Raw genomic sequence first — 19,408 nt, 5'->3', positions numbered from 1 at the left:
ACAAATCAGTCTTCATATCATATTTCAACTCTACGACAGAGGACATTCGATATGGACGAAATTTGTGTCTTATAATCTTTGCTCTATTTTCGTTACATGATAATAAGCAAAGAGGGGCAGCTGACGACACTTAATTTCGCCCACACAAATTATAACATATATATATATATATATATATATATATATATATATATATAATATATTATATATATATATATATATATATATATATATATATGTGTTTATTTACATTTTATTTCTTTTGTACAGGCCCAAGTACAATCTGTTGAAGCCCAAGATCTGCTGGAGTGCAGCCCACCACGCGGACCCAATACCTAGACCCAACACAATCAGCTAGGGTTCCCAAACCCTAGCAGCTTCTCACCAGCGATGCATGCTCCCTGCTCTTCTCTACGCCGCATGGAGTCAACCCCACGCCACCGGTTTTCACGGCATCAACAACAGCCCGAGTTCTCAGGCGCAAGGATCTCGCATGACTCATCCATCACCAACAAACAAGGGTATTAGAGTTCTATTAGGACTCAAAATAAGTCTAAAAATAGCATAGATTTATACTATAAATGTTGATGTAATCAAACCCATTAGGCATGAATTTTACGCACAAATATACTTGAAAATAACACATGAAACATACCAGAGGAAGACCGAACCACTCGGTGCATTTGTAACGTTTTTGAAGGAAATAAAAAGGTGGAAATTTTTACCTTATTGGCTTCATCATTCATGCATGCTTGCTTTTTCCGATTTGAGTACCTAAAACGCCAATGAAATAAGGGGGTCTTTCGAAACTTTTCGTTTTAGATCTAGCCCCGAGGCTCGGTTTGAACAAACTTGTTTTGGTTTTTTTAAGAAAGGAAGAAAAAAGGTTTCTAAAAATCAAAAATTAAATTTGCCACCGATGGCAGGCGAGGCGGCGCGATGGTCGATTTCTGGGTTCACATGAACCCCACGGCAGCGTTCATCCCAGATGATGAACATGTGAGAGGAAAACATGAACAAGGGGGGGCTCTCTCGGTTTTGGAAGAGGAAATGACAAATTAAGCCAAATCAATGGCTTTTATAGCGACCCGCTTTCCCGGAATAGGATCAGCGTGTCGACCCGCCCCGATCGCCTGACCAGCGTGTTTTCAAAACAAAATGGGGTAATTATTATTTGGCCCCCCGACTGTTTTTAAGCCTCCATTTTAGCCCTAAATCAGTTTTAATTCCCTATTTGTTTTGAAATTGGCCCCCTGATTCGTTTTTCTTTCGATTTGGCCCCATACGATTATTTTACTATTTTTATTTATTTATTCCTATTTATTTATTTATTACTTTAACCATTATTATTTTTTAAATGTTAATATTATTATTATTCCTTATATTTTTTTATTATTTTTTTATTTTTCTTATATATTACGTTTTATTACTATATATATTTTATCATCTATATTATATATATATATATATACGTATTTAATTATATTTTCTATTTTAATTTTCTATATCTCTTTATTTTTTAGTTTTCTATTTATTTATATTATATTACTATTTTTTATTATTGTTATTTTTATTTTTATTATTTTTTAATATTGTTTTTCGTATTTTTTCATTATTTTTTTCGTTTTTACTTCCTTTATTATTTATTTTCGTTTCTTCCCTATCTAATACATATTTTGACTTTTAAAGGGTACATTTTCAATCAATCAAAGGTAAGCAACTTGGATCGTATTTTTACCTTTAAATTTAAACTTACAATTTTCTTACTTAATGACAACTGGAAATTACGTAGTACCGAAAGGACAGTTCAAGTGTGCTAACCCTTCTTGACTGTAACCGATTCCCGAATCCAACATATCACTGGTAAGACGCAGATCAGGTAAGAAATAAGGTATCCGATCTATCCATTTGTTTTAAAATAAAAGATCGGTGGCGACTCTTAATTCATTTTCCTAAGTCGAAGCCCGATTCCGGCCCACCCGAAAGACGGTTCCAACACTAATGATTTGTTCATGGAATTTGTTACTTTTGACTGAGTTTTGGATTCTGAAATCATCGTTTTTACCAGGATGCTGCTAAGCCCCAGATGTGTAATTATAGATACCAGCTTGAGGAAGAAGTAAGATGATCCTATTTGTCTCTCTAAATATTCCCTTTCGATTTCGGAATCAGTTTATGCAGATTGCATGTTATGTTTTGGATTCATGTCTGTTTTTTAGTTATTTGAACTTAAATGATGTATTCTACATTGTTCTTTGATACATAAAAACTCCAGTCATTGTTGTGAAGTTCATTTTCCTTTTGACATTTCCGATTTCTTCGATTTGTGCTTGTCAGAGACGTGTATTAGGAAACATGGGATATGCAATGATTGGTGTATTCTCGAGCATTTTCCTTGGCTCTTTTTACTAACACCCGAGGCAAGATAATTTGATTTATTCCACGAGGAAGCCAAGAAGTATTAGCATCAAATTAGACTTGGTTGAGGAGAAGAAATACGATATATAGAGAATAACAGTAGTTCTAATCAATGGTTAAATGTGCCATGATCATGGCGTACATGTTTTGAAAATTTTATATCTCTTTTTCATGCAACATGCTGCCGCTTGGTACTACAGGTTAAAAAGTTGCAGCAGCAGTTGCAGGAAGAGACCCATTTGCACTTAGCTCTAGCAAGTGCCGTCGAACACTGTGGTTCGTCTTCTCTGGGAAAGCTTCCGGATAAGGTCAGTTTCCCTGTGTGGGATTTCTCTTCTATTTTTATGTTCTTCTCTTAATCTCCTAAATTCGGCTTTCAGGCACAGGAGCTTTTAGATAGCATGGCTGTTCTCGAGATTACTGTATCAAAGCTCGAGCAGGAATTTGTTTATTTACAATATCAACTTAGTCAGGAGAGGAACGAGCGACATCTTTCTGAGTACCATTTGAAGCATTTGCCGTGTCACTCAACATCACTTTTTGATACCTTTCTGGGTTACTTAACCGAACCAGTACTGTCACCTATATCCTATTATTTCTTTTATTCGACAGAGGTAAAGCAAGAGCCGACTAACAATCTATTTGTCTCAGATTGCCAGGATTTGCAATGAAGAGGAAGCAGAAGAAAACACGGATGATATGCTTTTGCCAGAGGCTTTAGTAGATAACAACTATATCGTGGAGAACCTTTGGAATCACCCCAATCAGCTATCGGAAGAAATGGTCCTGCGTTTGAGAGATATTTTCATTTTCTTAGCAGATTCATCCAAGCTCTCTTCTTCGTCAGCGTCTTCTGCTTCACCTCACTGCCCCCTTGCCCATTTTTTGGCATCTTCCTTGGACTATGTGAGCACCATTTTCCAATGGGTCTCAAGCCCAAACCCGACCCGGACAAAGACCCGACCCACCGACCGTTTCACCCAACCGAGGGCCACCCCTATCTGTACCAACCAAAAGAATAGTTACCCACGCGCTACCCTGCATTAGAAACAAAGAGAAATAAACAAAAGAGTAATCATTTCATTTCCGGTGTAATGGGTTTTAAAACCCAACAATTAATCTGTAATAAGGGTCTGAAAAATCCTTCAAAAAAAATACTATAACCATTTTTGTTCAAAGCAATAAACAGGGTTATTCCTTTTGATTTTATTTCGAATCGTTTTTGGATCTTATTTAGTTATTTTTTCCATTCGTGTTTACTGTTTCGTTCTTAATCTCGGTAAAAAAGAAAGTTTTTTTGTTTTTCTTTCTTCAGTTCCAAAAATAACAAGCAATATTTTTTTTAAATCGAATGAAGGAAAAACAGAGGCCTTTTTTAAAACGTGCATCGAATATGTTTTTATTTATTTTTTTATTTCAAATCCAATAATCCTAGCTAGCCAGCAAATAAAACGAAAAAAAAAGTAAAAAGGGGTAGAGAGATCATACCCAAGTCGTACACGTCGTCGGAATCCAGAGGGGAGTCAAAAGCGTGGCCTTCTCTTTCGGATTTAAGTTGGATTTCGGCGTTGTTAACCCCAAGTGTGGGCTTAGTTTGGTAGATATGGGCTTGGGGATTTTTTTTTGAATTTTTTAGGCGATTTGGTTTTCTGGCCACCATGTAAGGCGGCCGGCCGGATTTGGGCGAGAGAGAAGGGGATTCTCTCTCATTTTTTTCTTCTGAAAGTTGGTTTAAATAAAAAAAAAACATATGATTAATATATATAGGCAAAGTTCAGGGGTAAATTGTGTTTTAAACCCTTGTAACTTTTTCGTGTTTTTATAGTTCGATCCTTCGGGGACCAAAACTGATATTTTACCTTTTTAATGTGCATGTTTTAATTTTTTGATAAATTTACTATTTTATTCCCTCAAACTTTACTGTTTTTTTATATTTTGGTCACTGGACATTTCTTTTCTAATTTATTGTAATTTTTATTTCTGTTTTGTTTTATTTTAATTTAGTCACTGTTAGTTTCTAATTTAGCTACTGTTATTTTATTTTTTGCATTTTGGTCACTGTTTATTTCTGATTTAGTTACTAATTTTTATTTTTTGCATGTTAGTCGTTTCTATTTTATTTTATTTTGATTTAGCCCTTATATTTTGGTTTGTTTTAATTTAGTCCTATTGCATGTTTAGTTTATTATCTTTTAGTTTAGTAATTTTATATTTACGCAATTAAGTCCTCATATTTTAGGTTTATTTTATTTATTTTATGTTGTATTTTTTTTATTATTTATTTGTTGTTTTAATTATTTTATTTAAGTTTATTAATTGTTTTTATATATTATAGTTTTATTTCTAGATTTAGTTTTAAATTAGATTAATATTCAAATCAAACTTAGAAATTAGGACAATACTTTAGTTTAATTAGGGAGCAATTCAAGTCGAGTTTTCGCATTTATGCCCGATTACTCGAATCGATTGTTCGATTCTAAAATTAACTAATAATTAATATTTTCTAAAAGTTTTAGTGTAATAATTTAGGTAATAATTAGATTTTAATTAGCCCCTAACTTTAGAAATTATTAATTTAGGTCCTAACTTTTAAATCTTTTAGAACTCGGTATTTTAGACCTTGACCTTTTTAGTCCCTGAACTTAGATTAGACTCTTCATATTAACATAATTAAATAGGTTAAATAGAGCCTCCATTTTTAGCTAGATTTTGATTTAGTCTCTTTAATTTAGGGATAATTCGAAGTGGCTCTCGCTTAAAAGCTCGAGGGACCATTTCGGTTATTCGACTTAATAATCGATTAAAATAAAATAGGATTAATTTTAGGGTCTATGTTTTAGATTTAAGCCCCTAGGTTCTTTAATTTTCATAATTTGTCACCGTAAGTTAGAAAAAGTCTTAATTTATTTTTTGTATAATTAGGATAAATAAAATTTTGCTTGATCGCATAGTTTTTATAAATCTAAGGCACTATTCACTTATTAAGGAATTAATAGTATATCTCTAGCGATCATGCTCAGGGGTGACTACTGGTAATTCCCTAAATAAGTTGACATACATTTCAAAACCGCATCATATTTTCTAAAAATAAGACAATGTTCGGTTATTAGGCACAATAGCTTATCTCCCGCATTTACGCTCGGGGGAGAATGCTATCGGTCTCAATAAACGAATACTCTTTCAATCTCTGCATCCCTAATGATTTTTAAATTAAAAAAAGATCAAACTCAAAAATTTTTATTTTAAATATAGGGTTATCAACTAGATACCAATTTTTAGGCGCTTGTGGGGGTGCTAATCCTTCCCCACGCGTAACCGACTCTCGAATTGATTTCTAGATTTTTGTAGACCCCAAAACTCATTATTTTGATAAAAATAAAATATTTTATTAAAATCACCCGATTTTTATGGTGTTCCAATTGCACCTTAACTGGCGACTCCTCATATTTCGAAACGATTTTCAAAGAGAAAACCCCTAAGTCGGTATCGGCCTTTTCCCCTCTCAGGCGAAAAACAGTGTCGACAACTTGGCGACTCTGTTGAGGACTTTTATTTTTTAAACAAATTGATAGTCGAGCCACGAGTTGGTTACCCTATATTTATTAATTTGTAAATTACGAGTTCGATCTTATTTAATTTATAGTTCATTATGTTATTTCAAAAAGAAAAAACAGATTTCTCTCTGCTAATGCTTAAACATCGGTGAATATTTAGGAATGTTGCATATCATAGCTCTAAACCCGAGCTCTAACCCGATTTACCTATGTAGAGAGAAATGTCACACCTTACGAGGAGCATTGGACTTCCTTGTGTGGGTCTGATAAAGTATCTCTGGAAAGCACCCTAAGTTGCCTATCCGAATATCAGATTTGATGTACGCTTTTAGTGGTGTAATCCCTTAAGATGAAACCGATTCGCAAGTCTACAATGGGCCAGAATCGGGGGCAACCTTAGCAGGTTGTAAAGATGGCTTGGGAACCATTTGCTAGAACCCAGCCTCAGATAGAGAATTTAGTAAGCCTACCCCGCTAGAGCCATGTGGATAGCCTAGGAGAACTAGAACGCATGCGGTTAGGACTGTCAATTTTCTTTGTATGTTTTGCTTTTCAGTCTCAGTTGTGAGTCATATTTAATTATTTTTTCTAATATTATATTTCTTTGACTAATTATTTCAACTAACTTGATTCTTTCTGTCTTGTTTCTACTAACATTGGTTTCCTTTTGTCTGTTCTTATTGCATTTTTTCATAAACATGACATATCATTCAAAGGTATTGATCCCTAAAAAACTTATCATTTAGAAGGTTCTTGAAAAACAATGCCACAACAATGCCTTTCGCTGGGATCGGTAGAAATTCAAAGATGCTCTACGTAGATCGAGTAGCATCGAGAGGGAGTCTACCTACTAAGGAGATGATCAGACATCTGCCTGCTGAGGTAACAAGTTGGACTCGAGACAATTCGACGCCGAAGCCAACAGTTGAAGATCACGAACCACTCAAAAGACTTCTGAAAGTAGGAGACGAGGTAGAAGCTTTGAATATGATGCAGTACCCAGATGCTCGCAGGAGCTAGGCAACTTACAGATGGACCAGATCTTCACTTCCCCAGTGTACCGAGACATTGTCGGTTTTTCAAGAATTTTTCTAGGAACAGTTATTTTGAGATTAATTCCTTTTTGCATCTCGCATTTTGCACTCCCATTTTTACATCTTTGTATTTTCATGTGCATCTTCGCATAAATATATACACATTGTGCATTACATGGTATATATATTGTATCTCAACATGTGCACTAATCATGGATTCTGAGAGTAACTCACGGAGAGTTTTGTAATAAATTTTTTTAGATAAGATGAAGTCACACCTTTAGTACCAAAAAATAATTGAAAGCTATGGACGTGATGTTAGCTCCATCTGAAGATCAAGGCACCTAATTGAGAATTGTGGGGCACTTAAGCGCAAGATCCAGAACCTGATGTATTCATAGGCATAGATAATCGAAGAATGATAGAGGCAATGCATCTACCATTTGCACTGAGAGCATTGTTTCGTTTGAAATCGTTTTTGTTCTGTCTTTCATATTTGATTAATCTTTTAATGATTGAACTTATGCTACCTTCTAAGGTTGAATAATTAAACGAGTTTTAATCTTTAGTTCTTTGAATATCAAATGAATTACGAATTCTCTTAATTCTTCAAGAATTATAGATTTTTGACATATGGCAAGATTAGACCTTTCTTATCCTGTCTAAAACCCCAAAAATAAAATCTCTTAATTCTTTACCCTAAATAATTCATGGTCATTACCAAAGAACCAAAATTTGACATTCAATCTTTTTGAGACTTTGAAACATTACTTTTATCTTTTTCAAGACAAAAATCATACTCTTACCTTTCTTTGAGCCAATAAAGTCAAATTATCGTCTTCTTAGACGCGAAACCAACATTTTTACCAATAAAACCTAAAGACATTGAGTACAAGATGTTCACTTGAACGTAAACCTTCTTCTGAGAAGACAACGTGGGACATCTCGCATCAATTTTCTAAAATTGAGCTTGTACAATTGAGGCATGCTGGAAGCAATAAGTAGAAAAAATTAATTCAAAATAATTTTATCATGAATTAATTACATTGTTTTCATGTGAATAAAATGAATCCTGAAAATCAATCCCCCTGGGGATACCTCTTATGCAAGGACTTCTGTGTATGAATTGATGAATGGCTTTCTTTCTTTATCCCTTCGCAAAAGGAAAAAATATATCCTTGTGTCCCCTTTGAGCCTAAATTATGTTTTCTTCTTATTCAACCCTAACCAATGATCACCCTCCACACTGGGGGGCAAGGTTGAGGAAATTTGCTCGCATGAGTGACAACCATCAATCCAAATGAGATACCAAAATGTGAACCAAATGAAAAGTGCGAAGATCAAATCAAAGAAAAAAAACAGAAAAGCAAAGAAAAAAGAAAAGAGAAAAAGAAAAGAGAAAAAAACATAGAAAAAACAAAGAGAAAAAATAAAAAAAAAGCAAAGAAAAAGGCAAGAAGCACATGCAAAGAGTCCCTCGACTCAAATGACGCATCAAGCTTCAAACCATGAGATTGATCAAGCACAATCATTTCAGAATCAATTCACCAAAAGGTCATGGAGCATCCAGAGAAAATAACACTCATATGAGCAGATTCAAATCGAGTAAGACAAGATTGAATGCATCAGAATGAATTGATCCTTGGTTCGATAACCCTTAAACACTTATTTTGGGCCTTTTTATCAATTTCTTTCATAACCATGAACCATAGCCTACGTTATGTACCTTAAAAGTCCCTTTTAATCATACATAGATTTCTAAACAGAAGAGACTATCTTCAAATTTCATCCCGCGCATCAGGATTAATCTTTTAGTTACAAAAAAGGTATTCTAAAATATTTAATGCATGATAGAGAAAAAAATAACAAAGGGGGGTTCAAGACATAAACTCTGAATAACGTCTTGAAACTAAAGGAGAATTCGAGTTGAAAAACCGAAAAGGCGGCTCGAATATGAAGACGATGTAGTTGTTGTCCCTTGATAAGGCATCACACAACCCGAGTGTGATCATAAGAGCTGGGAGCCAGAAAAAACTTCCAATAGAGAAGCATACAAGTTACCACATCAGATCAGTGAACATTAAAGAAATAGGAATACCAAACTTTTGACCAAAAATAACAACCTGAGACATTTTATCCCCTCTTTACTTAACCATTTCTCAAAGATAGCAATAATCTTGATACTTGTCAAATAGCTACAATTTATTTAAGTATTAAAAGTGTAATTAATTCTTTGATATCCAATGAACTCTTGTTTTATGATTTGTCTCAATTGAAACCTAGAAAGGGGCAATATTTTCTCAAAATCTTTGATTAAACATTTTTCAAAACTTTTTGATATTTTCAGACTCTTGAAAACAAGACAATCTCTCTGGAGTGGATCTTGGTGGTTGACATGTGGCTCTCAGACACAAAGCTTATGCTTAAAATCAGTGTTGAAGCAAGAAATGATTAATGTTGGGGCATCTTTGGAGATTCAACATCTTGAAGTAAATGATCAAATCTTCTGAAGGCCTTTCCTCCACATACAGGAGCAAGAAGTCTATCGATCGCCTTTGAGATTATTTCTCTCGAAACAAAGGGTCGTCTCTCTTGAGATTAGTTTTCTTAAAAACAAATTTTATCTCACTTGAGATAGTTTTCGCTAAAAATAAATTTTGTCTCGCTTGAGACATTCTTATTTAATACAGATGATTTATCTCACTTGAGTTTGTTTTTCTTAGAACAAGATTTGTCTCTCTCGAGACGGTTTTTACTCGAAAGAAGACATTTCATTTAACTCAAGATTGTTTTAAATAAGATTTTATCTCTCTTGAGATAGTTTCCCTCGAAATAGAAGATTTTATCTCTCTTGAGATAGTTTCCCTCGAAACAGAAGATTTTATCTCGTTTGAGATAGTTTCCCTCGAAACAGAAGATTTTGTCTCGTTTGAAATAGTTTCCCTCGAAACAGAAGATTTTATCTCGTTTGAGATAGTTTCTTTTGAAACAGAAGATTTTATCTCGCTTGAGATAGTTTTATTCGAAACAGAGGATTTTGTCTCGCTTGAGATAGGTCTCTCGAAACAGAAGATTTTATCTCGCTTGAGATAGTTTCCCTAAAATAAAGATTTTATCTCGCTTGAGATAGTTTCCCTCGAAACAAAATTTTTTTATCTCGCTTGAGATAGTTTCCCTCAAAACAGAAGATTTTATCTTGGTTGACATAGTTTCTCTCGAAACAGAAGATTTTGTCTCGCTTGAGATAGTTTTCTTCAAAACAAAAGATTTTGTCTCACTTGAGATAGTGTCACTCAAAACAGAAGATTTTGTCTCGCTTGAATAGTTTCCCTCGAAACAAAAAATTTTGTCTCGCTTGAGATAGTTTCCCTCGAAACAAAAGATTTTATCTCGATTGAGATAGTTTCCCCGAAACAGAAGATTTTATCTCGCTTGAGATAGTTTCATTCGAAACATAATATTTTTATCTCGCTTGAGATAGTTTCAATCGAAACAAAATTTTTTATCTCGCTTGAGATTGTTTCGCTTGAAACAGAAGATTTTATCTCACTTGAGATTGTTTCGCTCGAAATAGAAGATTTTATCTCGCTTGAGATAGTTTCACTCGAAACAGAAGATTTTATCTCGCTTGAGATAGTTTCACTCAAAACAGAAGATTTATCTCACTTGAGATTATTTTTCTTAAAAGAAATTATGCATCACTTAAGTGATCAACATTTCCTTTGCTCGATTCACGACACTTCGAATTAGCGACGCCTCACTAATGGGACGAATATTTCTAGTAGAAAAATCATGATGAGATGAACTCGTAGCTTGAAGAACTGAAGATGGAGACTCAGCCAAGAGAACAAACCAAGATGACATCATTTGCAGCAAGGACTCGATGAATTTCATAGAACAAGAAGAATTGGCATTCCCTGTGAAGAATTTGCAGCGTGACAAGAAGACCAAGATGAAAAATGGCGCTATTTTATCTTTGTTTCATTCCCGTTTCACAACAATGAGCAAAGAGGGGCATATGTGAATACCATTTTCCAATGGGTCTCAAGCCCAAACCCATCTGGACCAAGACCCGACCCACCACCCATTTCACCCAACCAAGGGCCAACCCTCTCTGCACCAACCAGAGGAATAGTTACCCACGCACACTACCCTGCATCAGAAACAAAAAGAGAAAAACATGAGAATAATAATTTAATTTTCAGTGTAATGGGTATAAAACCCAACAATTAATATGTAACAAGGGTTCAAAAATCCTTCAAAAAACACTATAACGATTTTTGTTCAAAGCAATAAACAAACACTAAGGTGTATTCCTTTTGATTTTATTTCGAATCGGTTTTGGGTCTTATTTAGTTATTTTTTTCCATTTGTGTTTACTATTTCGTTCTTAATCTCGGTAAAAAGAAAGCTTTTTTCTTTCTTCAGTTCCGAAAATAACAAGTAATATTTTTTTTAAATTGAATGAAGGAAAAATATAGGCATTTTTTAAAACATGCATCGAATATGTTTTTATTTTTTTTATTATTTCGAACCCAATAATCCCAGCTAAACAGCAAATAAAATGAAAAAAAGTAAAAAGGAGTAGAGATATCATACCCAAGTCGTACACATCGCCAGAGTCCGGAGGGGAGCCGAAAAGTCGTAGCCTTCTCCTTCGGATTTAAGTCGGTTTTTGAAGTTGTTAGCCGCAGGTGAGGGCTTAGGTTGGTAGATCTAGGTTTGGGGATTTTTTTTTTAATTTTTGAGGTGATTTGGGTTTTTCGGCCACCGTGTAAGGCGACCGGATGGCGAGAATGGCGACGACAGTGAACCGGCCAGATTTTGGCAAGAAAGAAGGGGATTCTCTTCTTTTTTTCTGAAACTTGGTTCAAATGAAAAAAAAACATATGTTTAATATATATAGGCAAAGTTCATGGGTAAATTGCGTTTTAAACCCCGGTAACTTTGCGTGTTTTTGTAGTTTGGTCACTTCAGGGACCAAAACTGATGTTTTACCTTTTTGTTGTGCATGCTTTAATTTTTTGGTAAATTCACTATTTTAGTCCCTCAAACTTTTTTGTGTTTTTACATTTTGGTCACTGGACCTTTCATTTCTAATTTATTGCAATTTTTTATTTTTGTTTTGTTTTATTTTAATTTAGTCACTGTTAGTTTCTGATTTAACTACTATTATTTTAATTTTTACATTTTGGTCACTGTTTATTTCTGATTTTGTTACTAACTTTTTTTGCATGTTAGTCGTTTTTATTTTATTTCGATTTAGCCCTTTTATTTTGGTTTGTTTTAATTTAGTCCCTATTATATGTTTAGTTTATTATCTTTTAGTTTAGTAATTTTATATTTATGCAATTAGGTCCTCATATTTTAGGTTTACTTTATTTATTTTATTTTATGTTGTTTTTGTTTGTTTTTTTATTATTTATTTGTTGTTTTAATTATTTTATTTAAGTTTTTTAATTGTTTTTATATATTATAGCTTTATTTCTAGATTTAGTTTTAAATTAGATTAATATTCAAATCAAACTTAGAAATTAGGACGACACTTTAGTTTAATTTGGGAGCAATTCAAGTCGAGTTTTTGCATTATACGCCTGATTACTTGAATCTATTGTTCGATTCTAAAATTAATTAATACTTAATATTTTCTAAAAATTTTAGTGTAATAATTTAGGTAATAATTAGATTTTAATTAGCCCCCTAACTTTAGAAATTATTAATTTAGGTCCTAGCTTTTAAATCTTTTAGAACTCGATTTTTTAGACCTTGACCTTTTTAGTCCCTGAACTTAGATTAGACTCTTAATATTGACATAATTAAATAGGTTAAATAGAGCCTCCAATTTTAGCTAGATTTTGATTTAGTCTCTTTAATTTAGGGATAATTCGAAGTAGCTCTCGCTGAAAAGCTCGAGGGACCATTTTGGTTATTCAACTCAATAATCGATTAAAATAAAATAGGATTAATATTAGAGTCTACGTTTTTAGATTTAAGCCCCTAGGTTCTTTAATTTTCATAATTTGTCACCGTAAGTTAGAAAAAGCCTTAATTTATTTTTAGTATAATTGGGAAAAATAAAATTTTACTTGATCGCATAGTTTTTATAAATCTAATGCACTATTCACTTATTAAGGAATTAATAGTATATCTCCTGCGATCATGCTCAGAGGGTGACTACTGGTAATTCCCTAAATAAGTCGACATCCTTTTCAAAACCGCATCATGTTTTCTAAAAATAAGGCAATGTTCAATTATTAGGCACAATAACTGATCTCCCGTATTTAAGCTCCATAGCGAATGCTATCGGTCTCAATAAACGAATACCCTTTCAAACTCTGCATCCCTAATGATTTTTAAATTTAATAAAGATCAATCTCAAAATTTTCTATTTTAAATATAGCGTAATCAACTATGTACCAATTTGTGGCGCTTGTGGAGGTGCTAATCCTTTCCACGCCTAACCGACTCCCGAACCTGATTTCTGGATTTTCGCATACCCTAAAATTCTATATTTTGATAAAAATAAAATGTTTTATTAAAATCATTGGTTTTATGGTGTTCCAATCGCACCTTAACTGATTGGTGGTGACTCCTCATATCTCGAAACGATTTTCAAAGAGAAAACCGCCGAGTCGGTATCGGTCTTTTCCTCACCCGGGCAAAAAACGATGTCGACAGACTCGCCCATCGTAACTTCCTTAGTAAGCAGTCCCCTGGGAGGTGGTGCATACAATCCATACGAAGTCTCTGACAAAGTTGATTGGACATGTAACATTAGGGCATACACCAAAGCAGTTGAAGTCTCGTGGTTGTTTGTTATGAAGAAAGAACTTGAATATGCCGCTATGGCTCTAAAAAGATTTAGGTCAACTATTTATGTCATATTGTTAGACTCGTTTTTATATCCTTGTTGAAGAATCGGGTAAAGAAAAATGAAAGAACACAAGAATTTTAACGAGGTTCAACAATGTGCTTACGTCCTCGGTGTCTAGGCGGCGCTAGAAGTTTTATTCAATGTCACATAAGTTTAGGTTACATCTCTATCTATAATAGATAAACCTAGAAAATATCCTGCCCCTTTAGCGGTATATTTATGAGTCATACCTAATAAATCTCCACCTTGGCGAATATCCTGCCCCTTAGGAGATATTCAATGTGGGTTGGGTTACCTTACTTCTTTAACAACTCGAAACATTCAACAACTCCAAGCAATGCTTGAACTTGTCTGTCGTAATTGGCTTGGTGAACATATCAGCGGCATTCTCATCAATATTTCCTTCTTAAACAAAATCTCTCCAGATGCAACCAACTCTCTGATCTTGTGAAAACGTACATCAATATGCTTAGTTCTAGCACGATATACCTGATTCTTAGCCAAGTGAATAGTACTTTGATTGTCGTAAAGAAAATGAACTCCACCTTGCTGAACACCCAACTCCTTCACTAGACCAGTAAGCCATAAAGCTTCTTTTGCAGCTTCAACTGCTGCCATGTATTCAGCTTCAGTTGTAGATAGTGCCACAACATATTGAACAATAGACTTCCAACAAATAGGCCCTCCACCAAGAGTAAAGTCATACCCTGTCATAGATCTTCTATTATCCAAGTCACCTGTATAGTCTGAATCCATATATTCTACAACTAAAGGATTATCCCGTTGACTACCAAAGACAATTTCATGTCCCACAGTACCCTTTAAGTACCGAAAGATCCACTTGACTGCTTCCCAATGTTGCTTACCAAGTTTAGACATGTACTTACAAACTTGACTAACAACAGGAGCTAAATCAGGACAAGTACATACCATTGCATACATCAAGCAGCCAACAACATTAGAATACGAAACCTTTGTCATATCTTCAGCTTCCTTATCTGTCTTAGGGCACTGTTCTGATGAGAGCTTAAAGTGATTCGCCAATGGAGTGCTAACTGGTTTTGCGCTGCTCATCGCAAACCTTTCTAGCATCTTCTCAACATAACCCCATTGAGATAGCCACAGTTTCCTTGAGTCTCTGTCCCTGCAAATTTCTATTCCAAGAATTTTCTTTGCAGCACCTAAATCTTTCATATCAAATTCTTGACTCAATAAAGTTTTCAAACCGATAACATCATACATGTTCTTCTCAGCAATTAACATATCATCAACGTACAGTAACTGAAAAATAAAAGAACCATCATCAAGGCTCTTAACATAGACACAACAATCATACTCACATCGCTTGTACCCAATCTTGATCATATAGGAGTCAACCGTTTGTACCACTGTCTCGGAGACTGCTTCAACCCATATAAAGATTTATTCAATCTGCAAACTAAATGCTCGTTTCCAGGTTGAGTGAAACCTTCAGGTTATCGCATGTAGATATGCTCCTCTAAATCACCATGGAAAAAGGCAGTTTTTACATTCATCTGCTCTAAATGCAAATCTCAACTAGCCACCAATGCAAGTACTGTTCGGATTGAAGTGTACCTGACCACAGGAGAAAAAATTTCATCATAATCAACTCCTTTCTGCTGTGAAAAAACCTTTGCTACTAAACGAGCCTTGAACTTCTCCCCTTCTTTTTCTGTTACTGATGGTTTCTTCTTATACACCCATTTGCAACCAATCGGCTTCTTACCCTCAGGAAGGCGAACTAACTCCCATTACGATTGTGATTCAAAGACTCCATCTCCTAAACCATGACAGTCATCCACTTATCGTTATCCTGACTAGTAATTGCATCATGAAAAGTAATTGGATCATTATTGCTAATAGTAAGTGCAAAAGAGACCAAGTCTTCAAAACCCAATCTATTCGGAGGCTTTATATTAGTCGTCTCACCCTGTCTCTCGCGAGACTGTAATCCTACAAATCATTTGTAACGGAACCACCAGAAGTCGGTTGAGAAGTTTCTATTTTCTCAACTAGAAACTGCTCGAAATCCACCACTGTCGTGTCTTTCTTCTGCTGCAACATGGGTTGTTCATCAAAAACATCTCTACTGATCACAATTTTCTTCGCAACTGGATCCAGAACTTGAATCCTTTGATACCTTTCTTGTAACCCAGAAAAATACACTCCTTCGATTTTGCATCAAGTTTGGATCTCTCATCGTAGGTACATATACATAAGCAGGAAAACCAAAAATTCGTAAGTGATCAAAAGTAACATCATGACCAGTCCATACCTCTTCTACAACTTTCCCAGCCAATGATGCCCTTGGCGATCTATTGATAAGATAACACGCCATGTTAACAGCCTCAGTCCAGAAGTGTTTGAGAAGCCCCGCATTCAATCGCAAACATCTGGCTCTTTCATTCAACAACATGTTCATCCGTTCCGCAACACCATTCTATTGTGGTGTCTTCCATATGTAAAATGCCTCTTAATCCCATACTCCTTACAAAAGTGTAGAAATTGTGAATCTGTGTACTCCGTACCATTGTCAGACCGCAAACACTTGATTTTTTATCCTGTTTGGTTTTCTACCTCAACTTTCCACAACTTGAACTTCTCAAAAACATCAGACTTTTGTTTCAAAAGATACACCCAAACTTTCCGTGAAAAATCGTCAATAAAGGTAACATAATACCTAGATCCACCCAAAGGCGATGTCGTGGAAGGCCCCCAACATCAGAATGCACATAATCAAGAATCCCTTCAGTTGTGTGCTTCGCAGTCTTGAAACGACTTTAGTCTGTTTACCAAGAACACAATATTTGCAAAAGTCGAGCTTACAAATTTTAACACCATGGAACAGATTTCTTTTATGTAATTCAGCCATACCACGTTCACTAAGATGAGCAAGATGCATATGCCACAGTTTGGTCGTATCATCACAGGACTCAACAGAATGAACTCCACCTACAACAGTACTCCCTAACAATCTGTAAATATTCCCTGCAGTCATCTTTCCTTTCATCATAGTCAAAGCTCCTTTAACAATCCGAATGGTTTCCTTATCCTCATCAGCCTTAGGGATAAAACCATTCTTGTGCAAAGTGCCCAAAGAAATCAAATTCTTCTTCAAATCTGTGATATGCCGAACACCACTCAACGTCCGAACAGAGCCATCATACATCTTAATTCTGACCTCACCAATACCAACAATATTGCAACATCGATCATCACCAAAATAAACAGAACTAGAATTAACCGACCTGTATGTCGAAAACCATTCTCTATTGGTGTGATATGATAAGAACATCCAGAATCAAGAATCCAAACATCCGTCAATTGAGTCATTGAAATAGAGAGCATATCACCCTCACTGCAATCAGAATTGTCATCCTCGACCACATTCACAGGCTTGGATTACTTGTTGAGCAGTTGTCTATGGTGGATCCATCTCAAATGAGTTACAGTGAGAAACTAGCATTTTGGATTAACCTGTATAATGCTTTGATTATGCATGTAATGTGCTTCTACCTTTTCAATCTATGCATTCTACTTCCTCTCTCGAGCATATAAAAACGATATATACATACACTCTACCATACAATAACTCGGGATTTCAATAGATCAATGGATGCTACTTAGGTCTTAGTTGAATTAGAGTATGATTTTTTTTTCTGTCATCTCTATTTCTCAGGCATATTTAGCATATGGAGTTCCGAGAGATGAAATCAAACTAGCAAAAGGTTTACCGTCATAATTTTTCTTATCCGGTTATTCCCCTTCCCCCTAAATGCTGCTTTGGACTGGTGATAACGGTTCAGCATGATAATGTGCAGGCTGCCTACACCGTTGGAGGACTCTCAGTGAGTGTGGCTGACATAGAATGCACTGTTCTAAAGATGATCCGGCCACTTACCGACCACAAATTGTATGTATAATTGGTCCATTTATCAACTGTTGCTAACTCCTCCCAACTTTGTTTTTCTTTTATCCAAAAGAGGAGATTTGTTTCCCTTTTCTGGGGTTTTTTTTTTGGTATTGCTGTCTTCATTGACAGTATTCTCTGACATCTACAACTTCAAAATTATAATCGTTTTCAGGCTGTGGTTTTGGCGCTTAAGAAATTCAAGGCTTCTGTTGAACTGCAGAAGTATATGATTGATCGTCCCGAGCCTCTGCTTCATTTTGCTTTGAGTTATGAGTTGCATTCTTTACCTGCGGTAAGATCTCATCGTTCGCCCCTCATCCATTTTTTCTAGTATTCTCATTGTGAGTGTGTTACAAAATAACCAACAATGAAATCTCCTGTCAATACAAATACAATGGAGATTAGATTCTACTTTCAGACTTTTCCTGTTGCAGGTGAGGGTTTTCAGGCCTGAAAACACGAACGAGTTGCTAAACGATCAATGAAAGATTACATCCAGGCATCCGTTGGCATCAGTAACAAAGGGAAACTATTGGTGCCGAAATTGTTGCATTGCTCCACCAAAGGAACGGTGGAAGAGTCGGTTTTACCCGAATGGGTTTGTCAGTTCTTATCACCACAGCAAGCTTCCATGGTTAGGAGCTGTGAATCAGGTAATACGTGGAGGCTCCTAGGTGCTCCAGTCTTCTCCGTCCTACCGTTTGATTCGAGGTTCCGGTTTCTCTTCCTTTTGATGATAAGACCAGCCACCTTTCAAAATCTTAAGTTTTGGAAAACAGCATGCTTTTAATATCAGAAAGCAGAGCAGAGCAACGAATTCAATCCACATCACATTGTATAGCAGTAGTTGCTAATGGTAAAGATTTACTTAACTCATTTACCCAAATTTGAAAGTGAACTATTAAGTTTTAGGAGGCTGTTCTTTAGTTTCAAGGTTCATATAATTTAATGGGCATTTTCCACCCACGATCTGAAAGTTAAGAAAAAAACGTTGGGCATTTTTCACCCACGATCAGAAAGTTCAGAAAAAAACGGTTAAGCTCCAAATTTCGTTACTCAACTTTGGGCCACCTTTCTGTTTTGATCATTAAACTTCAAAAATACTAATTTGATCTTCGAATCTTTTAATTATATTTTTTTTATCAGTTTGCTTTTATTTATCCGGGCATTTGCTTTCTAAAAACTAGGAAAAAAACCCCGAAACTTTATTTTTCTTATAAAGGAAAATCCTAGTTTCAATTCCTCTTTGATTTCAACATTGATCGAAAATGTTTTTATCTAAATTCAAGGTTTAATTTTATAAGTTTTAAAAAGTTTTTTAACCTTCCAAATCCCACCATTTTTTTAAAAAAAGGAAAGATATATATTTTAATTTCAAGTTATCAAACGGCGAAGATTATAAATTAAGATTTTTTCTCTCTAGAATTTAGATTACATTTCAAGAGTTAAAAAAATTAAAAGAATCTAAATTAAAAGTGATGGATAATAATAAAATAAATTCGCCACTCTCTTGTGTGATTGAAAAAACTACTAAAAAATAACGGCACAAAACATTTGACGTGACAGAGATAATGGACAGCGGCATAGAACACTT

General features: G+C 34.9%; 1 protein-coding gene and 1 long non-coding RNA gene across 2 annotated transcripts; both read left to right on the top strand.

Annotated features, from left to right (window-relative positions):
• The first annotated feature begins 390 nt into the window (after positions 1-390).
• LOC120173560 lies at positions 391-3,465 on the top strand. Its single transcript, XM_039180683.1, has 6 exons — positions 391-521; positions 927-999; positions 2,069-2,119; positions 2,619-2,726; positions 2,799-2,990; positions 3,070-3,465. The coding sequence occupies exons 1-6, from the start codon at positions 391-393 to the stop codon at positions 3,463-3,465; spliced, it is 951 nt and encodes a 316-aa protein (XP_039036614.1).
• A 13,848-nt stretch (positions 3,466-17,313) lies between these two features.
• Positions 17,314-18,573, top strand: LOC120173552. Its single transcript, XR_005521077.1, has 5 exons — positions 17,314-17,402; positions 17,581-17,629; positions 17,708-17,814; positions 17,987-18,106; positions 18,249-18,573. It is a non-coding gene; the product is annotated as an uncharacterized LOC120173552 (long non-coding RNA).
• The last annotated feature ends 835 nt before the right edge of the window (positions 18,574-19,408 follow it).

The sequence above is a fragment of the Hibiscus syriacus genome, unplaced genomic scaffold (genome assembly GCF_006381635.1).
Source record: "Hibiscus syriacus cultivar Baekdansim isolate YM2019G1 unplaced genomic scaffold, ASM638163v2 tig00111957_pilon, whole genome shotgun sequence".
Classification (NCBI taxonomy): domain Eukaryota; kingdom Viridiplantae; phylum Streptophyta; class Magnoliopsida; order Malvales; family Malvaceae; genus Hibiscus; species Hibiscus syriacus.
This window is presented reverse-complemented; position numbering and strand designations above follow the sequence as displayed.

Excerpts from the sequence above, each read along its gene's own strand:
- LOC120173560 (XM_039180683.1), top strand. The coding sequence starts at position 391 with ATGCATGCTCCCTGCTCTTCTCTACGCCGCATGGAGTCAACCCCACGC. Across the intron at positions 522-926 it reads TCCATCACCAACAAACAAGG|GCGAGGCGGCGCGATGGTCG; the intron begins GTATTAGAGTTC and ends CACCGATGGCAG. Across the intron at positions 2,120-2,618 it reads GATACCAGCTTGAGGAAGAA|GTTAAAAAGTTGCAGCAGCA; the intron begins GTAAGATGATCC and ends TTGGTACTACAG.